This window comes from Pezoporus occidentalis, unplaced genomic scaffold (assembly GCF_034315485.1).
Source record: "Pezoporus occidentalis ecotype Australia unplaced genomic scaffold, CSIRO_AGI_Poc_V1 ctg145, whole genome shotgun sequence".
NCBI classification, from domain to species: Eukaryota; Metazoa; Chordata; class Aves; order Psittaciformes; family Psittacidae; genus Pezoporus; species Pezoporus occidentalis.
The window spans coordinates 2,072,673-2,093,745 of NW_026913263.1; the positions used below are offsets into that span (position 1 = coordinate 2,072,673).

Here is a 21,073-nt window from a genome sequence, read left to right on the forward strand (position 1 = left end):
GTAACTCTTGAGATACGTGATTGGTATTTCTGCTTTGCAGAACCAAACTGAAGAACCATGAATATGAAACTTTAGATCAGTTGGAGGCTGATCTGAATTTGATGTTTGAAAACGCCAAGCGCTACAATGTTCCCAATTCTGCCATCTATAAAAGAGTACTGAAAATGCAGCAGGTTATGCAGGTATGTGCAGTAGATCAAAAGGATATAACTTCACATGTGAATTTATTTCCCTAATTAATATTTTTCCCAAATAATTTTAAACCAGACCTGTACTTGCAGTAGTATTTTCTTGCTGAGGGGGAAATATGGGAATGAAGGGCATCATAGAGTGATTTTTTTTTCTCAGTTAAGTGCTGCAATCTGAAATGGCAGTTTCCTCAACTTTTTTTCTGACAGTTAAAAAGATTTATGCTGCTATTTTATATCACCCAACTTTATATTAAGTAAATCACTGGAAATAACATTTTTTAGTCTCAAAACCTGTAGTTGCATTTTTCTTTGTGTATCTGATCTGTTCTGATGTTTAATACTGTGCTGGAAATGTCTGGCACCGAGTTTGGCTTCAGGGATTTGTTCTTTTTTCAGGCAAAGAAGAAGGAGCTTGCTAGGAGAGATGACATTGAGGATGGGGACAGTATGATTTCTTCAGCTACATCTGATACTGGAAGCTCAAAAAGGAAAAGGTATGCACTTCTGTAGTTTCTGCAGACTATGACATTGCTACAGCTTTTATTTGTTAAAGAGAATATAAAACAATGTTGTCTTGCATTTGTGTAAGGATTTGTAATTCTGAAACAACCTCATTAAGTGTTGTTTCCAGTTAATTCAAAACTATTTGCTGACTTTATTTTCCCTTTTTTTTGCCTATTCATTAGTTGGCAGTTGTCAACACAACTTCAGTGCATCACATGGCATGGACACTGTAGTTGCACTGAATGAAGTCATTTTGTCAGTGGATATCAGGGTGTTTATTTGTGTTACCTTTTTTTAGCCTGGTGTGTGGACTGTCTTCACAGGTTGTTAGCAACTAAGGCTACTTTTCTACTACTTCTTTATTATATGACTATGTAGTTTGGGTAGCAATTTCAGAGTGTCGTTAGAGTTAACACTGTAGCTGAATAGTGTTTTGAAATTTTATAGTATTAGTCTACAAATACTGTTATTTGGTGAGGTTTCCTGGCACAAACACTTTCATTTTGCATGAACTCTGCTTGAAGAGTTTTTGTCATTAATGCTAGAGGACCGCTCTGCTCTCCCTTCTGAATTTACACTCTTCTGTTACTTACCTGTAAGCGGCTATGCCAAAGAGGGTATTTGACAAACAGATAAACTGATAATAGGTTGGTTATTCTGGATACTGTAACATGAACAAAATTCACAGTGATGTAAACTATACCTTTTAGTGAGCAATAATGGTGGCTTATGGCAAGCGTTCTTTAAAAGTGAAAGCTGTTGTGTGAATGCTAATGATGCACTTCACTACAAGGGATAGTTTCTCTAGCTTGCCTCATGGTAGCATTTGAAATAAGTTCTAACTGCTGATAATATTGCAATAGTAGCAACTGCCAGTGTAAAACTGTAATTTCAACATCTTTGTCTGGTGTAACTTTCTTCGGTGAACCTTCCGCTTCCTGTATTTTTAGTTCTTTGTTTTATCAAAGTAACTATCAAAGTGGGGGGAAGAAGGGAACGAAATAGACCATCAGCAGAGATTCACTTAAGACCAGCCGAGTAAGTGCAGCGATATATGTTCATAAAAAGTCTGCAGAGGGAAAATGTTAACATGGCTTTAGGAGGTGGTGCAGTCTGGGCATGCTAGGAAGAATGGTAAGACAGCCAACAGTACCAAATGAAGATCAGGTAGGAACAAATTGCCAAAAAATAGCTAGTTTTGTGATCTTTGTATTCAAAGAGCTGTACTAACCTCATCAAGCGAGTCAAACTGACATCAGTGTCCTTTTAACTCTACGTTGCTTTTGATCACATTGGGCAAGAGAATACTGAAATGCTTAAAAGAAAAAGTCTGTCAGGTCTTGTCGTGTAAGAACAGTAAGAGGGAAAAAGTAGTGCTCATAAATGAGGGAAATCAGAATCATTTTATTTTCTTCATGCCAAAAGAGAACCTAAATATGCTTTTGATCTTGTCAGTTCGGAGCTTGCTATCAGTTTCACTTGCTGCAAGATAGGAAGTAAAAGAAGACTGTAAATGCTGTGATAGCAGAAGGGAAACACTGAGAGGAATTCCAAAATGTTGTTGAAGAAAGAAAATAATAATCTGGGCAAAATACATCCCATTGGGGAATAATAGTGACAGAGAAGAAAGTTGCCTGGAAGTACCCTTTTATGTATCAGATGCATGGCCTTTTACTATTCCTGCTTCAGTTTTGCTTTGCCTACTTCCATTGAACTGAATGTTAAAATTTGGAAGTGTGCTAAAATGTGGATTTTGGAAGCATGTCTGTGTTCTGGCATTGCTCATCTGCTAGTGTGAACCACTAACTAACGTTTTCAGCACTGAAGATAATACAGGAAAAAGAACTTTTTAACCTATAGAAGGTACATTTTGAATTTTCTCACATAATGTGACATTAATTTTCAGCAGTTATATTGCTGACCTCGCCAAGGAGCAAGAGGTATTTGAGGCACGATGCTCTGCTGGATTAGGCGTATTTTAAATGGAGGAGGAAAAGATCCAGATGATGGCAGATCTGTGACGCTGTTTGTGTCTAACAAGTTGTACAGTGCAGGTTTGCACATTCAGGAAATGAAGATAGTTTGTGATGATGTCGTTGTCTTTACAGATAGTACAGTTAAAGGTATGACTACTTGAGTAAGTCTTACAGAGACTGAAATTTGGAAGCTGGTTTAAAAGTGCTTTGTAGAGAATGCATATCAAAGTGCTACAGTGTCTGAGATGAGCCTAGACATTACTGACATAAGTTTTCCTCTCCCTTACCTGATTTGCTTGTAGATCATGTAGTGTATCTACAGGGAGTCATACATACCTGTTTCCTGATAAGCTGTGTCTTGGGTGTGCTGTCAAACTTCTTGAGACAACCATAATAGCTACACATAGGACTGAAGATTTGTGTACTTGGCCATTTTCTACTTGGGTTTGCAGTTTTGGCAAGCTTGGTTGTCTTGTAACTTCATTTGGCTGGGGCTGGCAGATGTTTAAGCAATTCAGACCCGTCTTTATACTACATTCTTGATGTTCTTATTTTCTTATAACTGGTACTAAAGAAGATACAGAATAACTGACATAAATATCTCAAGTCTTTGATATTCTGCGTTCAGCAGAAGTAGTCATCCAGATGCTGGCTGAGCGGGTTTTCCCTGTTCACACTAGATCTTGAAGTCATGGATGCAGGTGCCTAGTCCTGACTGATCTTTTTTCTCTGCAGCAGCAAAGTGCTTAGGGCTCCTTTTGAGCTTCGCACATTTGAAACTTTAATTTTTTATTCTGTAGAACACATTACATGAATGAGAGAAAAATCATATTTTAAAGTTGGTTTCCTGTTTGTTTAGTGGACTGCTGGTTATAATGCTGTCGTTACTTGCAAATGGACTAATGTTTCTAGTACATTGTCTTGATGTGGAACCTCGTGTGTGTGTGTGTTTGTGTGTTCAGGTGCTTGTGGTGTTTTTACATGGTAGAGGGTAATGTCATTTTGATATTAATGTTGGAAGTGGGGAGAGGAACCCCTGACATTTTTGCTTTTCCTTTTTGTTCTTCTCCTTAACCTAACAGTAAAAAGAATATCCGAAAGCAACGAATGAAGATTTTATACAATGCAGTTCTGGAAGCTCGAGAGCCAGGCACAGGCAGACGGCTCTGTGATCTGTTTATGGTGAAGCCATCCAAAAAGGACTATCCAGACTATTATAAAATTATCTTGGAGCCAATGGACTTGAAAATGATAGAACACAACATCCGCAATGATAAGTATGCAGGGGAAGAAGCCATGATTGAAGACATGAAGCTCATGTTCCGAAATGCAAGGCATTACAATGAGGAAGGCTCCCAGGTACTGTTTTGATTGTGCAGTCACCTCTGCTTCTTTGCAGGCATACAAGTTATGATAGGATGGTTTAGCTTTGACTGTTACTCACATTATTTATGCTGTTGTTCATTGAACTAAAATAGAAACATGACTTTTTTTCTGCTAATGTTTTAAATTCTGTCTCTGTCTGTAGTTACATAAATGTGAAATGCAGCAGGCTCCCTTGTAAAGGTTAGATTTATTTCTCATTAGCTAAACTGTCCACTAAAAGAGTATCAGCTGAATGTTTCCTATTATGGTTTAAAACATAATCCAGTTATTACATTATCATTATTCATCCTCAGTTAATCACACAGTGAGCAGTCATCAGCGTATGTTTTGGAGCACAGAACCACTGAGAAGGGATGTCTTAGTTGGAAAGAAACCATCTTTGTTTTCATGGAGGGGGAGAGTGTGGGAGAGATCAGACTAGAAAACCTGACTTGCTGAGCCTAGCCAAAGGAGTCTGAAAAGAATACACTTTTCATTTACAAATAGATTGTAGGGTGTGTCTATATTGTAATGTTTCTCAGCCAGCAAACATGATGTTTTGGAACAGAGTAGTGGTAAGAAACCTCCAACTATTTCTAATAAGGAACTTGATCAGCTACTGTGAAGGACTTTATGATGAGGTTGCATTCACTGGGATTGGATTTGAAGACCCAGGAGTACTGTCCTAGTCCTTTCTACCTTGTTGGAATCACAGTAGTTCAGGAGATTGCTCAGCAGAATGGTTTGATGAGAAGGTTGATAAAGATAACTGCACCTTGCTGTTTTATAGTCTTTGGAATAGAAATGCAGCTCAATTGGGTAATTTATTCAAGATTTGTCTCTCCCTGGTTTAGATTGTGTTGATCAGTTCTGCCTACCTGCATAAGTCTCTTAAAGGTGAACATTCGAGAAATAAACCCTTCTTTTTTAGTCAAGTATTTGGTTTTGCTTTCAGCTTTTTCAAACTAACATGTAAATGTTTCTTGGGGGCTAGCTCTAAACTAGTTTAAATACAGTAAACCTTGCTTTGTTTTGGTTTGGTTTTTGATTACTTTACTGATTAATAGGTATACAATGATGCCCATATGCTGGAAAAGATCCTTAAAGAAAAAAGGAAAGAACTGGGACCCCTAGCTGAAGATGATGATGTTGCATCCCCTAAACTAAAGCTAAGTAAGGCAGCCTTGTACATTGCTATGTCTCATGTCAACACTTCAGAATACCCAACAATACAGATTAACAGATCTTCCCTTTAGAATAGGAGATGTGACCTGCAAATTTACACTGACATGCAAAGCAGAATTGTATTTTCAAAATCATGACAGCAACGGTGTATTTATATGATAGAATTTAGATGTTGCCTATAGCATTTCCTAAGAAAGGTAACTGGGAATGAAGAAGGAAAATTTAAGACTGGTTGGAATGGCCGGCATTTAGTCAAGCGGTGTCATCCAAACGTTAGATGTTGCATTACATGCTCAGTAACAGTGCATTAGCACACTTAATGTGTGCTGCTGGGATTGCTTACAAGTAAGGTGCTTCTCAGACCGAGTAAAACACCGTTTCCCTGAAGAGTTTCCCAAGTGTTTGATTTGCACAGAAAATCTGTGCCTTTGCACAGGGATTTGCACAGAACCATAAAAGAAATTAGAGCTTTATTTAGAAAAATATAGAAAAACATGAAAGCCACAGGAATTTCCAACAGTGTCTGTGCCTAGAGCTGTTACTCTCACAAACTAGACTGGCTGCTGCTCAAATCTTATGTCCCCTTAAAATGTGTCCAGAACTGAGCAAACTGAGAAGGACAAAATTGCGCAGAAAGAAAATAACTGTACAGAGTCTTCTTGAAAATAGAAATGTGCAGCTCTTAGGTAAGGTACAGGTACTAGAGAATTCACAGGCAGAGACCATGCAGTACCATAACAGAGATCCTGAATTAATCAAAAAGCTAATCTGATTGATAATCCCATGGGAGGTCTTATTTTACATTTTACCTGTAATAATCCTCCCTAAATTGGCATAAACCTGTCCTAAAGGAATCTGATACTAGTTAGAATGCTTAATTTTAGTGATAGCAGAAACCCTGTGATGGCTGGATTTTAATGGCTGTAGAGAGAAATTCCTGTAGAGCTAGTAAGACCAAACTGAATTTAGAGGAGTCATTAATAACATTAGGTAAGAAAAGGTGCTTTCTGTGCTTAAGTCTGAAAATACCTTCAACACAGTAACTTATGATTCTGTGTTTGACAAAAACAGCATTGAAAAAATATTCATACAATTCTGAAAAATAAAGGAAGCTGCCACTCGGGATGGGCTCCATGTTGCAGCTCTTCTGCTCATACCGCAGAGTGGTTCTTCAATAAGCAATTCTTCAGTGGAAGGGAGATGGAGAAAGGAGTGTGCAAGCTCTGGTTTTGTAATGGTTTTTATTTTTTTCCCTTTTCTGTCTGCTTAGGTAGAAAAAGTGGCATTTCTCCGAAGAAATCGAAATACATGACTCCAATGCAACAGAAATTGAATGAGGTGTATGAAGCAGTAAAGAATTACACCGATAAACGAGGCCGGCGACTGAGTGCCATCTTCTTGAGGCTGCCATCTCGGTCTGAACTTCCGGACTACTATGTGACCATTAAAAAGCCCGTTGACATGGAGAAGATCAGAAGCCATATGATGGCAAATAAATACCAGGATATTGATTCCATGGTAGAGGACTTTGTAATGATGTTCAATAACGCTTGCACGTATAATGAGCCAGAGTCTTTAATTTATAAAGATGCCTTGGTCCTGCATAAAGTTTTGCTTGAAACTCGGAGAGAAATAGAAGGAGATGAGGATTCTCACGTGCCCAATGTCACTTTGCTGATTCAGGAACTTATCCATAACCTTTTTGTATCTGTTATGAGCCACCAGGATGATGAGGGCAGATGCTACAGTGACTCCTTAGCTGAGATTCCTGCTGTGGATCCCAACTTCCCAAATAAACCTCCTCTGACTTTTGATATTATCCGAAAAAATGTTGAAAATAATCGCTATAGGAGATTGGACTTATTCCAGGAGAATATGTTTGAGGTACTGGAGAGGGCAAGGAGAATGAACAGGTGAGTGGAGCCATATTTTTCAGGTCCTTTGTCTTCACAGTATCACACAGTATCACAGTATGTTAGAGATTGGAAGGGACCTCAAAAGATCATCTAGTCCAATCCCCCTGCCGGAGCAGGAACACCTAGATAAGGTTACACAGGAATGTGTCCAGGCGGGTTTTGAATGTATCCAGGGAAGGAGACTCCACAACCTCCCTGGGCAGCCTGTTCCAGTGTTCCGTCACCCTCACTGAGAAGAAGTTTCTTCTCAAGTTTAAGTGGAACCTCTTGTGTTCCAGTTTGCACCCATTACCCCTTGTCCTATCATTGTTTGCCACTGAGTAGAGCCTGGCTCCATCCTCGCCACACTCCCCCTTTATATATTTATAGACACTTATAAGGTCACCCCTCAGTCTCCTCTTCTCAAACTATAGAGACCCAGCTCCCTCAGTCTTTCCTCATAAGGGAGATGCTCCACTCCCTTAATCATCTTGGTTGCCCTGCGCTGGACTCTCTCCAGCAGCTCCCTGTCCTTCTTGAACTGAGGGGCCCAGAACTGCACACAATATTCCAGATGGGGTCTCACCAGGGCAGAGTAGAGGGGAAGGAGGACCTCTCTCGACCTACTAACCACCCCCCTTCTAATGCACCCCAGGATGCCATTGGCCTTCTTGGCCACAAGGGCACAGTGTTGGCTCATGGTCATCCTGTCGTGCACTAGTCCACTGTCTTATCACATGAGTTTTGCATGTTAACATTAGGCAACGGCTGAAGTTTTTTTAAGGTGTTGCTTTCCTTGATATGGATGTTCAGAAAACAAAATCTCAAAAGCTCTATCAGATCTTCAATGGAAGGTATGCTTTCATTTAAAAAACAAGGAAAAAGTTAGGTTTCCGCCCTGAGATAATTTTGATGTTAATCTTCCAAAGGCACACATTATGATAACCAGGTTTGTGCTAATGGTCAAATTTAAAAGCGAAGAGGAGGAGCTGTTCACTGGCTGCTTGACTAGTGAATTACTCTTTTGGAGCAATCACAGTTAAATGAGTTATGGTAATATTGTGCAGAAACTATGAGCACTTGCAACTTATTGCAGTGTTTTACTTAGATTAGGTAGGGTGCCTGGGGATGTGCAGTTGAGATCTTGACCCCTGAAGGAGGGGGCTTAAACAATCATATTAAAACATCTACCAACAGAGTATGGGTAATTAAAATAAGTCAGTTTTGTTATTACTTAAGTTTTCAGAGGTTAACAAATTGTAGAGATCCAGTGGCAAGTAGTTTTGGTTGCAGCTAGTTACCTTTGATTTTTCTGGTGTTTCAGGACTGGTATATACATAAATACTGTTTTGGATAAACTTTAAAACATACTGACAGCAGAGTAGCAGGTGGAACATGACTTGCCAGCGTCTGCTGCCGCTTCGACTAAGCAAACACAAATCTGTTGGTAGTGTGAAGCTTTAGTTTTATCACTAAGTGTGGCAATTGATGGCTCTGCGTTTAGGATCTTGTTTCAGTCTTCATAAAGTATGTTTCTGCCTTGGTGTACGTATTTTTGTACAGGACTGATTCGGAGATTTACGAGGATGCAGTCGAACTGCAGCAGTTCTTTATTAAAATCAGAGATGAACTTTGTAAGAATGGAGAGATTCTTCTGTCACCTGCTCTCAGCTATACCACCAAGCATCTTCACAATGATGTAGAAAAGGAAAAGAAGGAAAAGCTGCCCAAAGAAATCGAGGAGGATAAGCTCAAAAGAGAGGAGGAGAAGAGAGGTAGCTACATTATTTTCATTAGTTTTAAATGCATTCATTGGAAAAAGTACCTGTGGATATGATGTATGCTGTGCTGTTGTTGCAGCTTCGCCTCCTGGAGCAACCTTAATAGCCTGATTGTTCACCAAGGATCTTGTAATTTAAAGTTATGGAAGGTTTATTTTGTTTTGATCATTATCAGCCAGGCCAGATGGCTTTAAAGAAGGAGGTATATGTCGATATTAACTGTATGTAAACTCTAATCAGAACACATTGGGGTACCAGTAGTCTTATGTGAAGGATATTGTAGAAGAAAACAATAGCTTCTTAGTACAGCTTAGTACAGCTTTCTGCTGATCATAAACTTAACAATGACTGACCTTCAGACTTCCAGCTGATCTTTTAATCGTTTCTTTTTTGACGAATACTGGGGGATTTTTATGTGTTGATGGGGTTGTCTGTGATCATGCTTTTTACCACTGCTGAAGAAATGGTTTTTAAGTAAGCCTTTTTGCGTTTCTTACTTGGCTAGTATGAGTGTGAAGAGGCTTGCACTGTTTTGCAGGGCAGGAAACTTGCTGTGAAGGTCCTTTGTGTTTCGCTCTTCCTGGCTATTACTGTCAGTATAATGGTTGTGGAGCATGTCTAGCGGAATGAATAAAGCTCTGTAATTGCTCCTTTCCACAGATGGGAGCAGAACTGTCAGCTTTTCGTCCTTAAATTGTCTTTCTAACACGGTTCTTCTTCCCACATAGCACTAATGTCAGCAGCTGTGAAGTCTGGTTGCTCCAACCAGGCTGAGTATTATAAGAGGACAACAGCTGTGACATGCTTTTTCTGTCTTCCTTTGAGAGCCAAAAACCCCAAAGGAAGCAAATGTGCCTTTCTGAAGGCTTCAGAGCTCATGGCTGTCATTGAGTTCCTTTTAACTAATTGGGAAGACTCAATAAAATTTAACTGAAGAGAGGAAACCCAACCTTCAGCAGCACCAGTAGCAGAAAGGCTAGCAGCACAAAACATGCTTAAATATTTCTTCATGCTGGAAGTCAGTGACAAAGGGACATACCAGGTATCATGTGGCACTTCTGCACTTGGGAAGGTGTGGGGGCATTCATATCCGTAATCTTGGCTAAGATGGAAATGTGGCATTACTAACATCTGTTTTTCCCTTCTTGAAATAAGAAGCTGAAAAGAGTGAAGATTCTTCTGGATCAGCTGGGCTGTCAAGCTTGCATCGGACCTACAGCCAGGATTGCAGCTTCAAGAACAGCATGTATCACGTAGGAGATTATGTGTACGTGGAGCCTGCTGAAGCCAACTTGCAACCTCATATAGTCTGTATTGAGAGGCTGTGGGAAGATTCAGCTGGTAAGGATGTCTTTGCTATAGGAAAACATTATGGTGAAAGTTCTCCTTATTGCTATTTAAAACTTCCAGTTTGAGCTTTTTCTGTAGAGAAGTATGTGTGGAATGCTGAATATTTTTCTTGTTTCTGAGTTGCTTTGTTCCAAAGAATGTTACAAATATGAAGTTCTTGGATTAGCACATTTTGTTGTTCCTCTCTACCTACCTTTAAATGGTAAGTGTCCCAGAGAATAGGGTCTTTGAAGTGGGATGGGATCCTTGTAACTTAGGTGCAGAACACCAATGGGGGTTTTCTATGCTGAGAAATCTGAACCAAAGTTGGGCACATTTAACCACAAATATTCCACAGAACAACTCGGTTTCAGAACTTGCCTTTGTTAAATTTCAGAATTGAGCTGAGTCTTGCATCTCCTAAGCCAAATCAAGCCATAACAAGTACGGTCTTGTTTTTTTCTCATCAGTGATGCCTTCTGTTTGCAGCAGGTACTTAAGCGTAAGAAAAGCTAGAGATATGGCAAGATAAGCACAGTGCACTCTCAGCAATCCTGGAAACTACAGTTGCTCAGAACTACAATGGGGTATAATGCAGTTAACCATTTTGGTTGCACTTTTGTTTTTAAGGGGATGGAACAAATGTGCTATAAGGGCAGATTAAAGAGACCATGACTTAAATTTGGAGGGGAGAAATGTAAGGCAGGATATAATGAAGGTCTGCAAAATTATGAAATGGATAGATAAACTGAATGCAGAAATACCGTTCAAGAAATCCACCAATGCCAGAGTTAGAGGGCACTCATTGACACTAATAAATCAGACTGAAACATGTGAAAGTGTTTGGCTTTTTAATAGAGTGGGTAGTGAGTCTCCTGGCTTTCCCAGGAGCTTGTGGAGGCTGATTATATCAGCAGGCTCAAAAAAGGGTGAGACAAGTCCATGTACAACAGGTCTAAACCAAATAATGAAGGGAATAAGCAGCAAATAATAGCTTGATAAAGAGAACAGTTCTCTAGCACCCCTAATGCAGTGACTGTAGGAGTGGGTATGATCTAATGCATTCCTGTAATAGCCTGTCATGCTCACTCACTTGGATGCAGTGTATTTAGGTAGATGGACCATTGGCCAGTCAGACGTTTCTTACATTCATTTCTCTGCGATGGAGAAAGCGAATGGCACTTTTTATTCTGGCTCAGCCTACAGGTTACAGATATTCTTTGATTTTGCAAAAATTGTGCATATTTGTATCTTCCTTATGAACCAGCAGGAACAATTTGAATTTGTCACAGTATAATGTGGAAGAAATAGTTCTTAAAAACCTTGAAACCAGTTGTCCAAGGTTCCGCAAATAATCAGGTGATTGTTGTGTAGACTCTGAAGCTATTTCAGGGCCTGAGAGTCAAGATTTGTAAATAAGAACTGATTCCTCCTTTGTTTTCCTGAGTCAGATGTTGTACAGGAAGAAACAGTGAGCAGGCTTTTTAAGCAACTTGGTTTTTCTTACCTGCAACAGTTTAGGAATCTTGTCCTGTTCTAAAACAGTTTGCTGTCGGTATAAATGACTGCATGACTATTTGATTAATCAGTCAATCTATAGTTGTTTTATTCTTGCTCATGCGCCAGAGAATATGCTATTTTCCTTTTTTTTCTCTTTCTTCTTTAAAGGAGAGAAATGGCTCTATGGGTGTTGGTTTTATCGGCCAAATGAAACGTTCCATCTCGCAACACGAAAGTTCTTGGAGAAGGAAGTCTTTAAAAGTGATTATTACAATAAAGTTCCCGTTAGCAAAATTTTAGGCAAATGTGTGGTCATGTTTGTCAAGGTGAGAGACTGTTCAGACTAATTTGTTAAGCAACTAATATGTTTTCTGCTATTTTCTTGAAGAGCTGTAGGCACTCTAACATAGAGACGTTCTACTAATACTTAGATGAAATAGGACTTGCTCCTGTATACTGTTTGTATTCTTCATTTGCTGCATGGGGTAAGCAGGTCACCCATATTATGGTGTTTTCTGCTGGTTGGTTTGTAGAATCGTGTGCTTGTTAGGTAAGTAGCTAATGGATTTTTCAAAGCATGTAGTAGAGAAATTGCTGGTAATTTAAAGGTTCCCTTGAAAGCATGTGGGTTGAGGTTTGGCAGAGAGGAAGGCCTGAATGGCTTGGTAAGAGAATGAAGTCTTCCATCTCTTTCTCAAGTTTGATTCCACATTGTCCTTGTGCTGAGGATTTTTGCGATGAGGAGGTAGGCCTGTTTGCAACAAGCTTATCTCTGCCAGTTTTCTTAAGGTACTGTGTTTGTATGATGCAAAGCACTACAACTGCTGGCTACATCACACTGTATCACAGTCACATATCAATGAGCATGGAACTTACTACCTCCTGTCCTCAATTTGGTGATCATGTCCTCTTTCCAAGTCAAAGCTCAGAAGTCTTGTAAAGCTAGTTTTAGGCTGAAGATCTTGTACTTGTTAATGTACTGGTTTGGTAAACCCAACTTTTCTCACGTGACAGCCTGTATTTCATTTAGCTGTTTCTCTAAGGGTGGGATTTCTTCTTGTTTGCTTTTAATTTTTAATATAACTTGGATGTCAAACTGGAAGAAAAGAACTCAGCAGAAAGGCTTTATCAGTCTAAAACCTCTTCTGATAGAAACATACAAAAAACCCAGGAAGCATGAGAGGGAGTTCACTGTGTGTTTGTGCTGTATGCGTTTGTGTTGCTGAAATAGTTCGTGTTTTTTCTTCAACCTGCAGGAGTATTTTAAGTTGTGTCCTGAAAACTTCAGAGATGAGGATGTGTACGTCTGCGAGTCACGTTACTCTGCAAAGACAAAATCTTTTAAAAAGATTAAACTGTGGACTATGCCTGTGAGCTCTGTAAGGTTTGTCCCACGAGATGTGCCCCTGCCTGTGGTCCGTGTTGCTTCTGTGTTTGCAAATACAGACAAAGTAGATGAGGAGAAACAGTCTGAATCATTGGAGGACAGTAAGATGGGAGAAAGCGTCCATCTTGAAAAGGTATGTGGGATAACGAGTGGAACATGAATTATGTTTGACAGACGAAGAATGACAAAATACGAGCCCTCCTGACTTCAGTTTCACGGTATCCAGATACAGTAAAATATAAATAAATCTCAGTTAGAAATTGTGTTACACCCGTTTGTAAACAAATACAAACAAAATATAAATTGCCAAGACAGAAAATAAACTGTGTATGTATTTGCTAGATTCTGCAAATGCCTTTCTGTGCTGTTCAGCCTGGAGAAGAGAAGGCTGCGTGGAGACCTCAGAGCAGCCTTCCAGTGTCTGAAGGGGGCCTACAGGGATGCTGGGGAGGGACTCTTCATTAGGGACTGCAGTGACAGGACAAGGGGTAACGGGTTCAAACTGAAACAGGGGAAGTTTAGATTGGATATAAGGAGGAAATTCTTTCCAGTTAGGGTGGTGAGGCACTGGAATGGGTTGCCCAGGGAGGTTGTGAATGCTCCATCCCTGGCAGTGTTCAAGGCCAGCTTGGACAGAGCCTTGGGTGAGATGGTTTAGTGTGAGGTGTCCCTGCCCATGGCAGGGGGGTTGAAACTAGATGATCTTAAGGTCCTTTCCAACCCTAACTATTCTATGTTTTTTCACACTTCAGAAAAGAAAATTACACTTTTACTGTAAAACTTGCCTTAAACCTAAAGAATTAGTAGAACTAACAGCCTAATCTTAGTTCATTGCAATGCTGAAATGCTTTATTTTGTAGTATTTCAATGAAATAGTAGCTAGGCAAGCATATGAAATACGTAATATTCTGTTCTTTGTGACCCATTTATGATTGATAACCAAGTGGTTTATTGTCAAAATGTTTTAAGAATATTTCTCTCCAACGTACTGAGTAAAATGTTTTATTTTGTTGTCTTTATAGGCATAAAATAAATAAATTCAAATAAATGTATTAAATTCAATTTAATTAAATTTATCTAAAATAAATGTAGAGCCATAAAAAGTCCAAACATACCATCATAAAATAAATGCACTTCATGCTGAGTTCTTGAACAGGACCTCAGAACAGAATACCCAGCACACGAATCATCAGCTTTAATCAGATACTTTATTATCATTATTGTATTTATTCGTATTGTGACAAAAGGAGTTGTTTCTGTCGAGAGACTGAAAACTTGTGGGGGCCTTTTCTTTCCACACACTGGGGAGATAGCCTGTGTTTTCACTGGCTTTCTGAAATCCGTGTCAAGTCAAGACAAGTGTGTCAAGTGAGGCACAGCGTGATTTTTGACTTAAGAAGTAAGAATTTTAATAGTGCAGATGTTATGAATTTGCAGGTAATACAGAGAGTGTTCATATTCTTGTTTATGAGAGTTGAATCATTAGATTTGAATCATTAGATTTCTTTATACATTAACTTGGCCTACTCAGTACTTGCTTCTTAAACATGTTACTGTGCTTTAAAACAAACCATCAAAATAAGCTGACATGGCTTGGCCAGTTAACTCTGAAGCAGTAGAACAGAAAAGGACCTGTAAATTGCTGTTCTGGCAAAAATGCAGCTTTGTGAATTAGGAAAGCTTGCAGCATATATGGAGGGTATCTTTGCCTTTGCTGTTTCATTTTTAAATTACAAGGCCCCTCACATTCACCTGTACAGCTCTGTGTAGTGTTTACCCATTACTGGTAACCTAAAGGTAGAGCAGTCTTTTACTTGCACCTGGTCTTTTTATTTGTGTGGTTGGTTTTCTTTCTTCCGCAAGTTTCTCAAAGCATGTTCTTCTGCAGGACAAAGAAGATGTTCCAGTAGAAATGTCCAATGGAGAACCTGGTTGCCATTACTTTGAACAGCTTTGCTACAATGATATGTGGCTTAAGGTTGGGGACTGCGTCTTCATAAAATCACACGGGTTAGTGCGACCTCGAGTAGGAAGGTAGGTGCACCTTCTTTATTTGCAATTTGCCTCTATAAAAATAACTTGACCAAAAGATGGGCTTGTTGCAAAAAGTATAACGGAGGATGGGGAAAAAACATCTCCTGAATGAAGCTAGATGTTACGAACTCTTAAAAGACTGAGATGGAAGTTAAGCCACCTAATGAAAAGGTGATACAGTTGAATAAGCTGTTCTTCTCTACTTGTTTTTTACTAGCAGTCTTCCTGAACAGTGTAGTGCATCCAGCTGTCTCATTTCTGAGGGATGGCCTTTCATTTATGTCAGAGGTTTGGTTTTCTTTCCAGGATTGAAAAGATGTGGGTGCGCGATGGAGCCGCATATTTCTTTGGTCCAATCTTTATACATCCTGAAGAAACTGAGCATGAACCAACTAAAATGTTCTACAAGAAGGAAGTGTTTTTGAGTAACTTGGAGGAGACCTGTCCGATGACTTGCATTTTGGGTAATTATTAACAACTTTAAATCCAATTGACACCCTTTTTCTTTTCCTATACAATCTGAAGTGATTTACAGCTATGTGTAGGCTTGAATCCAAGAACTCTATTTTCATATTGAGTGGGGGAGGAGACATTATTCAGTCCATTTCTACTATTCATTCCTATCTTTGGGACCTGTAATAATAAGTTTCACTGTAAGGAAGCCCTTTCTATAAGGGAGTTACATGTATGATACCAAAGTGAGCATTGTCTGCAACTGGAGAACAGAAAACTCCATTATTCTCACTTATTAATGTAATTATTCCGGTGTGTGTTAGCTGGAAGGTTGGTCCTGAAGGAGGCTGAAAATGGGTTTGTTGCGTGAGATGATGACTGCGTACTTTGTTTTGTAGTTATGATGCAGTGCTAAATATAGTTAAGTGACTGCTGATCATGGGGTTTTGCTGTTTTGCAGGTTTTCGTGTTGTTTAAACAAATCCAAAAGCTGCATTAAGTTTATGTAGGCTTCTCGTGGGTGGCATTATTTGATCAGGGTATTGATTGGTGTATTTTCTATAGATGCAATACCAGGGAACAGCCAGACTTACAACACTGGCAAAACCTTGAGTTTCCACACTTTCTGTAAAACGTCTGCAGGTGTGGCTGCCTTCTTACCCAGCTCTTTCCTTTCTGCAGGAAAGTGTGTAGTTCTGTCGTTCAAAGACTTCCTCTCCTGCAGACCAACAGAAATCTCTGAAAACGATGTTTTCCTTTGTGAGAGCCGCTACAATGAAAGCGACAAGCAAATGAAGAAATTTAAAGGACTGAAGAGGTTTTCACTCTCTGCAAAAGTTGTAGACGATGAAATATACTATTTTAGGTAAAAATGGAATGGGAATGAAGGGGGGTCACCTGAGCACTCTTCTGTATTGTGGTGGTCTAACTCTGGTTGGCAGTTAAGCCCCCACCCAGCCGCTCGCTTACCTCTCCTGCAGTGGGATGGGGGAGAGAATCATAAGGGCAAAAGGAATCAAGGCTGTGTCAAGGTAAAGACAGTTCCATAAGTGAAGCAAAGCTGCACACACAAAGAAAGCAAAATAAGGAATTAATTCACTGCTTTCCATAAGTGGCAGATGTTTAGCTGTTTCCTGGAAAACAGGGCCTCAGGATGTGTAATGGTTACTTGGAACGACAAGCAGCGTAGCCCTGAGTGTCCCCCTTTCTCCTGCTTTCCCCCAGCTTTAATTGCTGAGCTGTGTCATATGGTATGGAATATTTCTTGAGTCAGTTTGGCTTAGCTGTCCTGGTTGTCTCCCCTCCCACCTTATTGCCCACCCCCAGCCTGCTTCCTAGTGGTGCAGAGTGGGGAAAAAAAGAGGCCTTGATGATGTGCCAACACTGTTCAGCAGAAACAGCCGCATCGATGTGTTATCAACACTGTTGGGGTCACATATCCAAAACACGGCACCATCAGGCTGCTATGCAGATAACTAACACTACCCCAGCTAGACTCAGTGTGTATATGTATAAAAGACAGTTGTAGGAGAAGATGTGTTGTGACTAATCACACTTTGGGAAGGAATTCGGATAACATCAGCCTTTTCATGGTCTTAATACCAGTGGATGTCTTATTTTTCTTCTCCTGACTTCAGGGAAAGTAGTTGCATTATCAGATTGGTAAATTCTCCTGGATGTCTTTAAAATACTTCAGTACTCATTATGGGTAACAAATAGCTTTTCAGTTTATGAACATTGATACTAATAACAATATTATGCTCTAACTAAAGTAAAATTTAAAATCCAAGGAGGATGTGGTGCTGACTGCCTCCTATCAAAAAAATGGAGTATTTGCTGCTTTGAAATTCTAACTCAAAAAAAATAAGTAAATCCTTCCAACAAGTGACTGAAATGAAACAGTGTCATGGACGCTGAATGATTTCTGCTTAGTGTTCTGAAAGGAGGCACAGGCACAACCTAAGTCACCACTGTTCCCATGTTGTTCAATGGGGAAGGAAAACACTTCGGTTTTCTCTTCCAAAATATATGCTATCTCCTGTAAGGGATGTGTATATTCTCATCTGCCTTTTTTCTTCCTCCTCCACCTTTCAGAAAACCCATAGTTCCTCAGAAGGAGCCATCTCCTCTGCTGGAAAAGAAAATTCAGCAGCTAGAAGCAAAATTTGCTGAGTTAGAAGGAGGTGATGAGGACATGGAAGAGATGGGAGAAGAGGAAGGTGATATGACTGAAACACCTTCTATGCCTCAGCTTCAGGCCCCGTTAACTAGTGAATTGGATATAATGCCTTATACTCCTCCACAGGTAAGGGTCTTCCTCGAGAAGCCTTTAAATATTCCATGTTCTTTTCCCAACCCAAATAAACAAAGAAACAGTAACAATTTATCATATACACATAAGAGGTTTATATTGCAGTTTATAAGACTATGGGATCAGCTACATAGAACAGTTTTGGCATACCCAATATGATATCCAGGTGACAATATTTAAGCCCATTAAAATATTTGTAAAGGAAATAATTTTTGTATGATACGTGAATGTTATTTCTCAGGAGTAGGTTTCCTCTGATACTTGCTCAGAAGTGTCAAGTCCTTATATTGAAAATGAAGTTGGGATGTAAGGGGTTAATTACAATTCTCAATTTACCCAACACCCGTTTTTAAGCCCTTCCTTAACTTTTGAAGAGGTCTGGCATTTTGGGTGTTACAGTTTTGCTATGTTTTTAGAAAATGTTGTGCATCATCCTCGAAGGAAAAAAGTCACTTTTTTAGAACCAAGTTACCATTCTTACCTGGAAATAAAAACGTGTCAAAAAATTTAGAAGAACTGGATGCCCTAGAAGTTTTAGTGTTAATTTTCTGATAAACGTAGAGAAAATAAAAGAGGAATTGTGTGTGGTTATATGCCACTTTAATGTGGGATGAGTCATAGCTGCTGCTCAACCGGGGGACTTTTGATCCCCTTCCCTCTCCTGCTGTGTTTCTTACACAAGCCCTGGTATTTATGTAACTGAGTATTGAAGCAGGGAGAGGAACTTCTTTAGCTGGTAATTAACCTTACCAAAAAAGCTTGTTTGCAACTGGATTAAACCCTTTATCTGTCTCATCATATTGCCACATCCAAGCTAATGCCAGCATTAAAGAGGCAATGGGAATTACCTGCTGGGAGCAGGAGGGAGTTTCAGACCCTTTTGTGACCAGCAGTTATGGATTTCTGCTGCATTACATTGACTGTGAAATGACAACTTCTTTGGTGAGTGAAGAAAAGCTGTAACCCCTGGATAGAAGTAACTGTCTTTGGATGTCATGAAGAAAGACTTCATGAAACTGAAGGCTTTAGCTGGGTTTGATCGTGGGGTTTTTGCCATGCGGGCAGACCACCAAATGCATTTTCCTGTGCAAGGCTGTTTCGCTGCTGTTGTTTTAATTTCGTAGTGGTCAGTTTCGTACGTAGCATGAAAACTCCAGCAGGGTATTACAAATAGAAAGCGTGTTACCAGCATTAACCAACCAATGTACCACTTCAGCAAGGGAAAGGTAACTTTAGGAATCAAATTATTATGTCATTAAGCACATGGCAGCTGCTGAAAGCAGTTTAAATGGGGAGCATTGGACAGTAAACGTGTCCAGCTGCCTTCTGCAGCATTCCCTGTCTTTTGATCTCCTTTGCTTTGTGTCTTTCTACATAGATGGGTTTTGCCCAGGTTCCCTTGAGAAGTTTTATTTAAATACTAATATATAATATCTCATTAAAAAAAGTTGATAGTTGCATGGGGTTTTTAAATTGTTTGTAATGGGACAGTCTTGCAGAGCTTTTAGGATAACTGGTCAGGCTCAATGGATATATCCAGCATATGTGTATATAGAATAGAATCATAGAATAGTTAGGAGTGGAAAACACCTTACGATCATCCAGTTCCAACCCCCGGCCATGGGCAGGGACACCTCACACTAAACCATCTCACCCAAGGCTCTGTCCAACCTGGCCTTGAACACCACCAGGGATGGAGCATTCGTAGCTTCCTCGGGCAGCCCATTCCAGTGCCTCACCACCCTTACAGTACATTTAGACAGATGTGAACTCTGAAGTGTAGAAATTGAAGTAAAAAAATCCCCAAACCACAAACAAACCAACCCCAAAACCAAATAAGGAAAACTGAAAGGGATCAATAGCAGTACAGGCTAAGAAGGGGATGGTGATACACAAGAGCCCTAGCAGATTCCTCACACTGCTGATTTGGAAACGAGGCATGTTGTGTCTGAGCTGGCATTCGTAGCACAGTTTAACTTTGCTGGAGATAGCACACAAATACACTTTCTTCTTTGGATAATGTGTTTTATTCATGTACCAAGTGAAAAGTGTCTCTTTAAACAGAGCTCCTAGGTAAAAGGTATGTGTTTCCTTCATCTTTTAAATGTATGGAATTTTATTTAACAACTGCTAAACCCCAGAACTATTAAACTTTATTTTTTTTTTCTCCTGTTAACAAAGAAGCTCTTATACACCTAAGCATAGAAGAGTCAGGACAAGTGAATAAGTGGTATTGTGGGGCTTAACAAATAGGTGGATAATACTCTCCTGCTGCAGTTTGCTGTGAAGCAAGCCAAACCTAAAAAAGAAAAAGATGTGCAACTTAATTTATTGCTTTAGCAACATGGATGACAAAAGGCATAAAAGGGGTCCTTGTCTGTTTCTTCTCTTAACACATCTAGAACTGAATATGCAGTTGTCTGACTCAAATGGAGAAGATTTTGTTCATTTCAAAATGGTTGCATTGGAGATGTAAAAGAATGGGGAATACAAGAACTGAATTCAGAATTCTTGGTTTCTCAAGGTCCTGTTTGTCCTTCCAAACTGATGGGTAGGCTTTTACATTAGACCAAAACTGTTGCAAGCACTATAAAGCAAATGCAGCTTATAACCTTGCAGCTGTCTAAGTGCAGATGTATAAAAGACCAAATATATTACTGGATTTTCTTGTTCCTGAATTGAGAACGCTCCATCTGCCAATGTGGGCTTGCCCGAGAAGGCAGGATGAATCGTATGTACCCTGTGTGTCATCCCAGAACCTGTGTGGAGTTTTCTTTTTCCTCCATCTTAGAGACAAACCTAGAAGACTTCCTCCCCAAAAGACCAGTGTTGTCTTTAGGTTCCTAATGAAAGCATTAACGGTAGATTGCCATTTGAAAATTAACACAGGGAAGCGTGGAGTGATGCACAAGTATGGCTCCAGTTTATCCAGTGCCCAGCTTAAATTGATGAGCAAGAGTTCTTAAGCATCTTGATATTGCTGAAGCTTTGTTTTTTAGGTGAGAGAGGAGTGTTGAACTGTGGGGTCATAGTAGCAAGTAGGAGGAGTTAGTAACATGGCCAGAATTTCAAGATAGGAAGAAAAGCGTTGCATATATTTTTCTTTCCTTTTTTCCCCACCAGGTATTTGGAAACAACTGCTCTTTTCAAGATGTGAGAAAT

General features: G+C 39.6%; 1 protein-coding gene across 10 annotated transcripts in view; it reads left to right on the top strand.

The window, feature by feature from the left end:
* Positions 1-21,073, top strand: part of PBRM1 (polybromo 1) — a 66,258-nt gene that overhangs the window by 30,383 nt on the left and 14,802 nt on the right. For all 10 annotated transcript variants that reach the window (XM_062610274.1, XM_062610277.1, XM_062610278.1 and 7 more), the window contains 13 exons: positions 41-182; positions 588-685; positions 3,754-4,030; positions 5,104-5,209; positions 6,492-7,134; positions 8,680-8,891; positions 10,053-10,238; positions 11,895-12,052; positions 12,983-13,246; positions 15,002-15,147; positions 15,454-15,611; positions 16,282-16,465; positions 17,695-17,905. In XM_062610274.1, the coding sequence (XP_062466258.1) occupies positions 41-182; positions 588-685; positions 3,754-4,030; positions 5,104-5,209; positions 6,492-7,134; positions 8,680-8,891; positions 10,053-10,238; positions 11,895-12,052; positions 12,983-13,246; positions 15,002-15,147; positions 15,454-15,611; positions 16,282-16,465; positions 17,695-17,905 (2,785 nt within the window). The remainder of the gene's footprint in view (positions 1-40; positions 183-587; positions 686-3,753; positions 4,031-5,103; positions 5,210-6,491; positions 7,135-8,679; positions 8,892-10,052; positions 10,239-11,894; positions 12,053-12,982; positions 13,247-15,001; positions 15,148-15,453; positions 15,612-16,281; positions 16,466-17,694; positions 17,906-21,073) is intronic.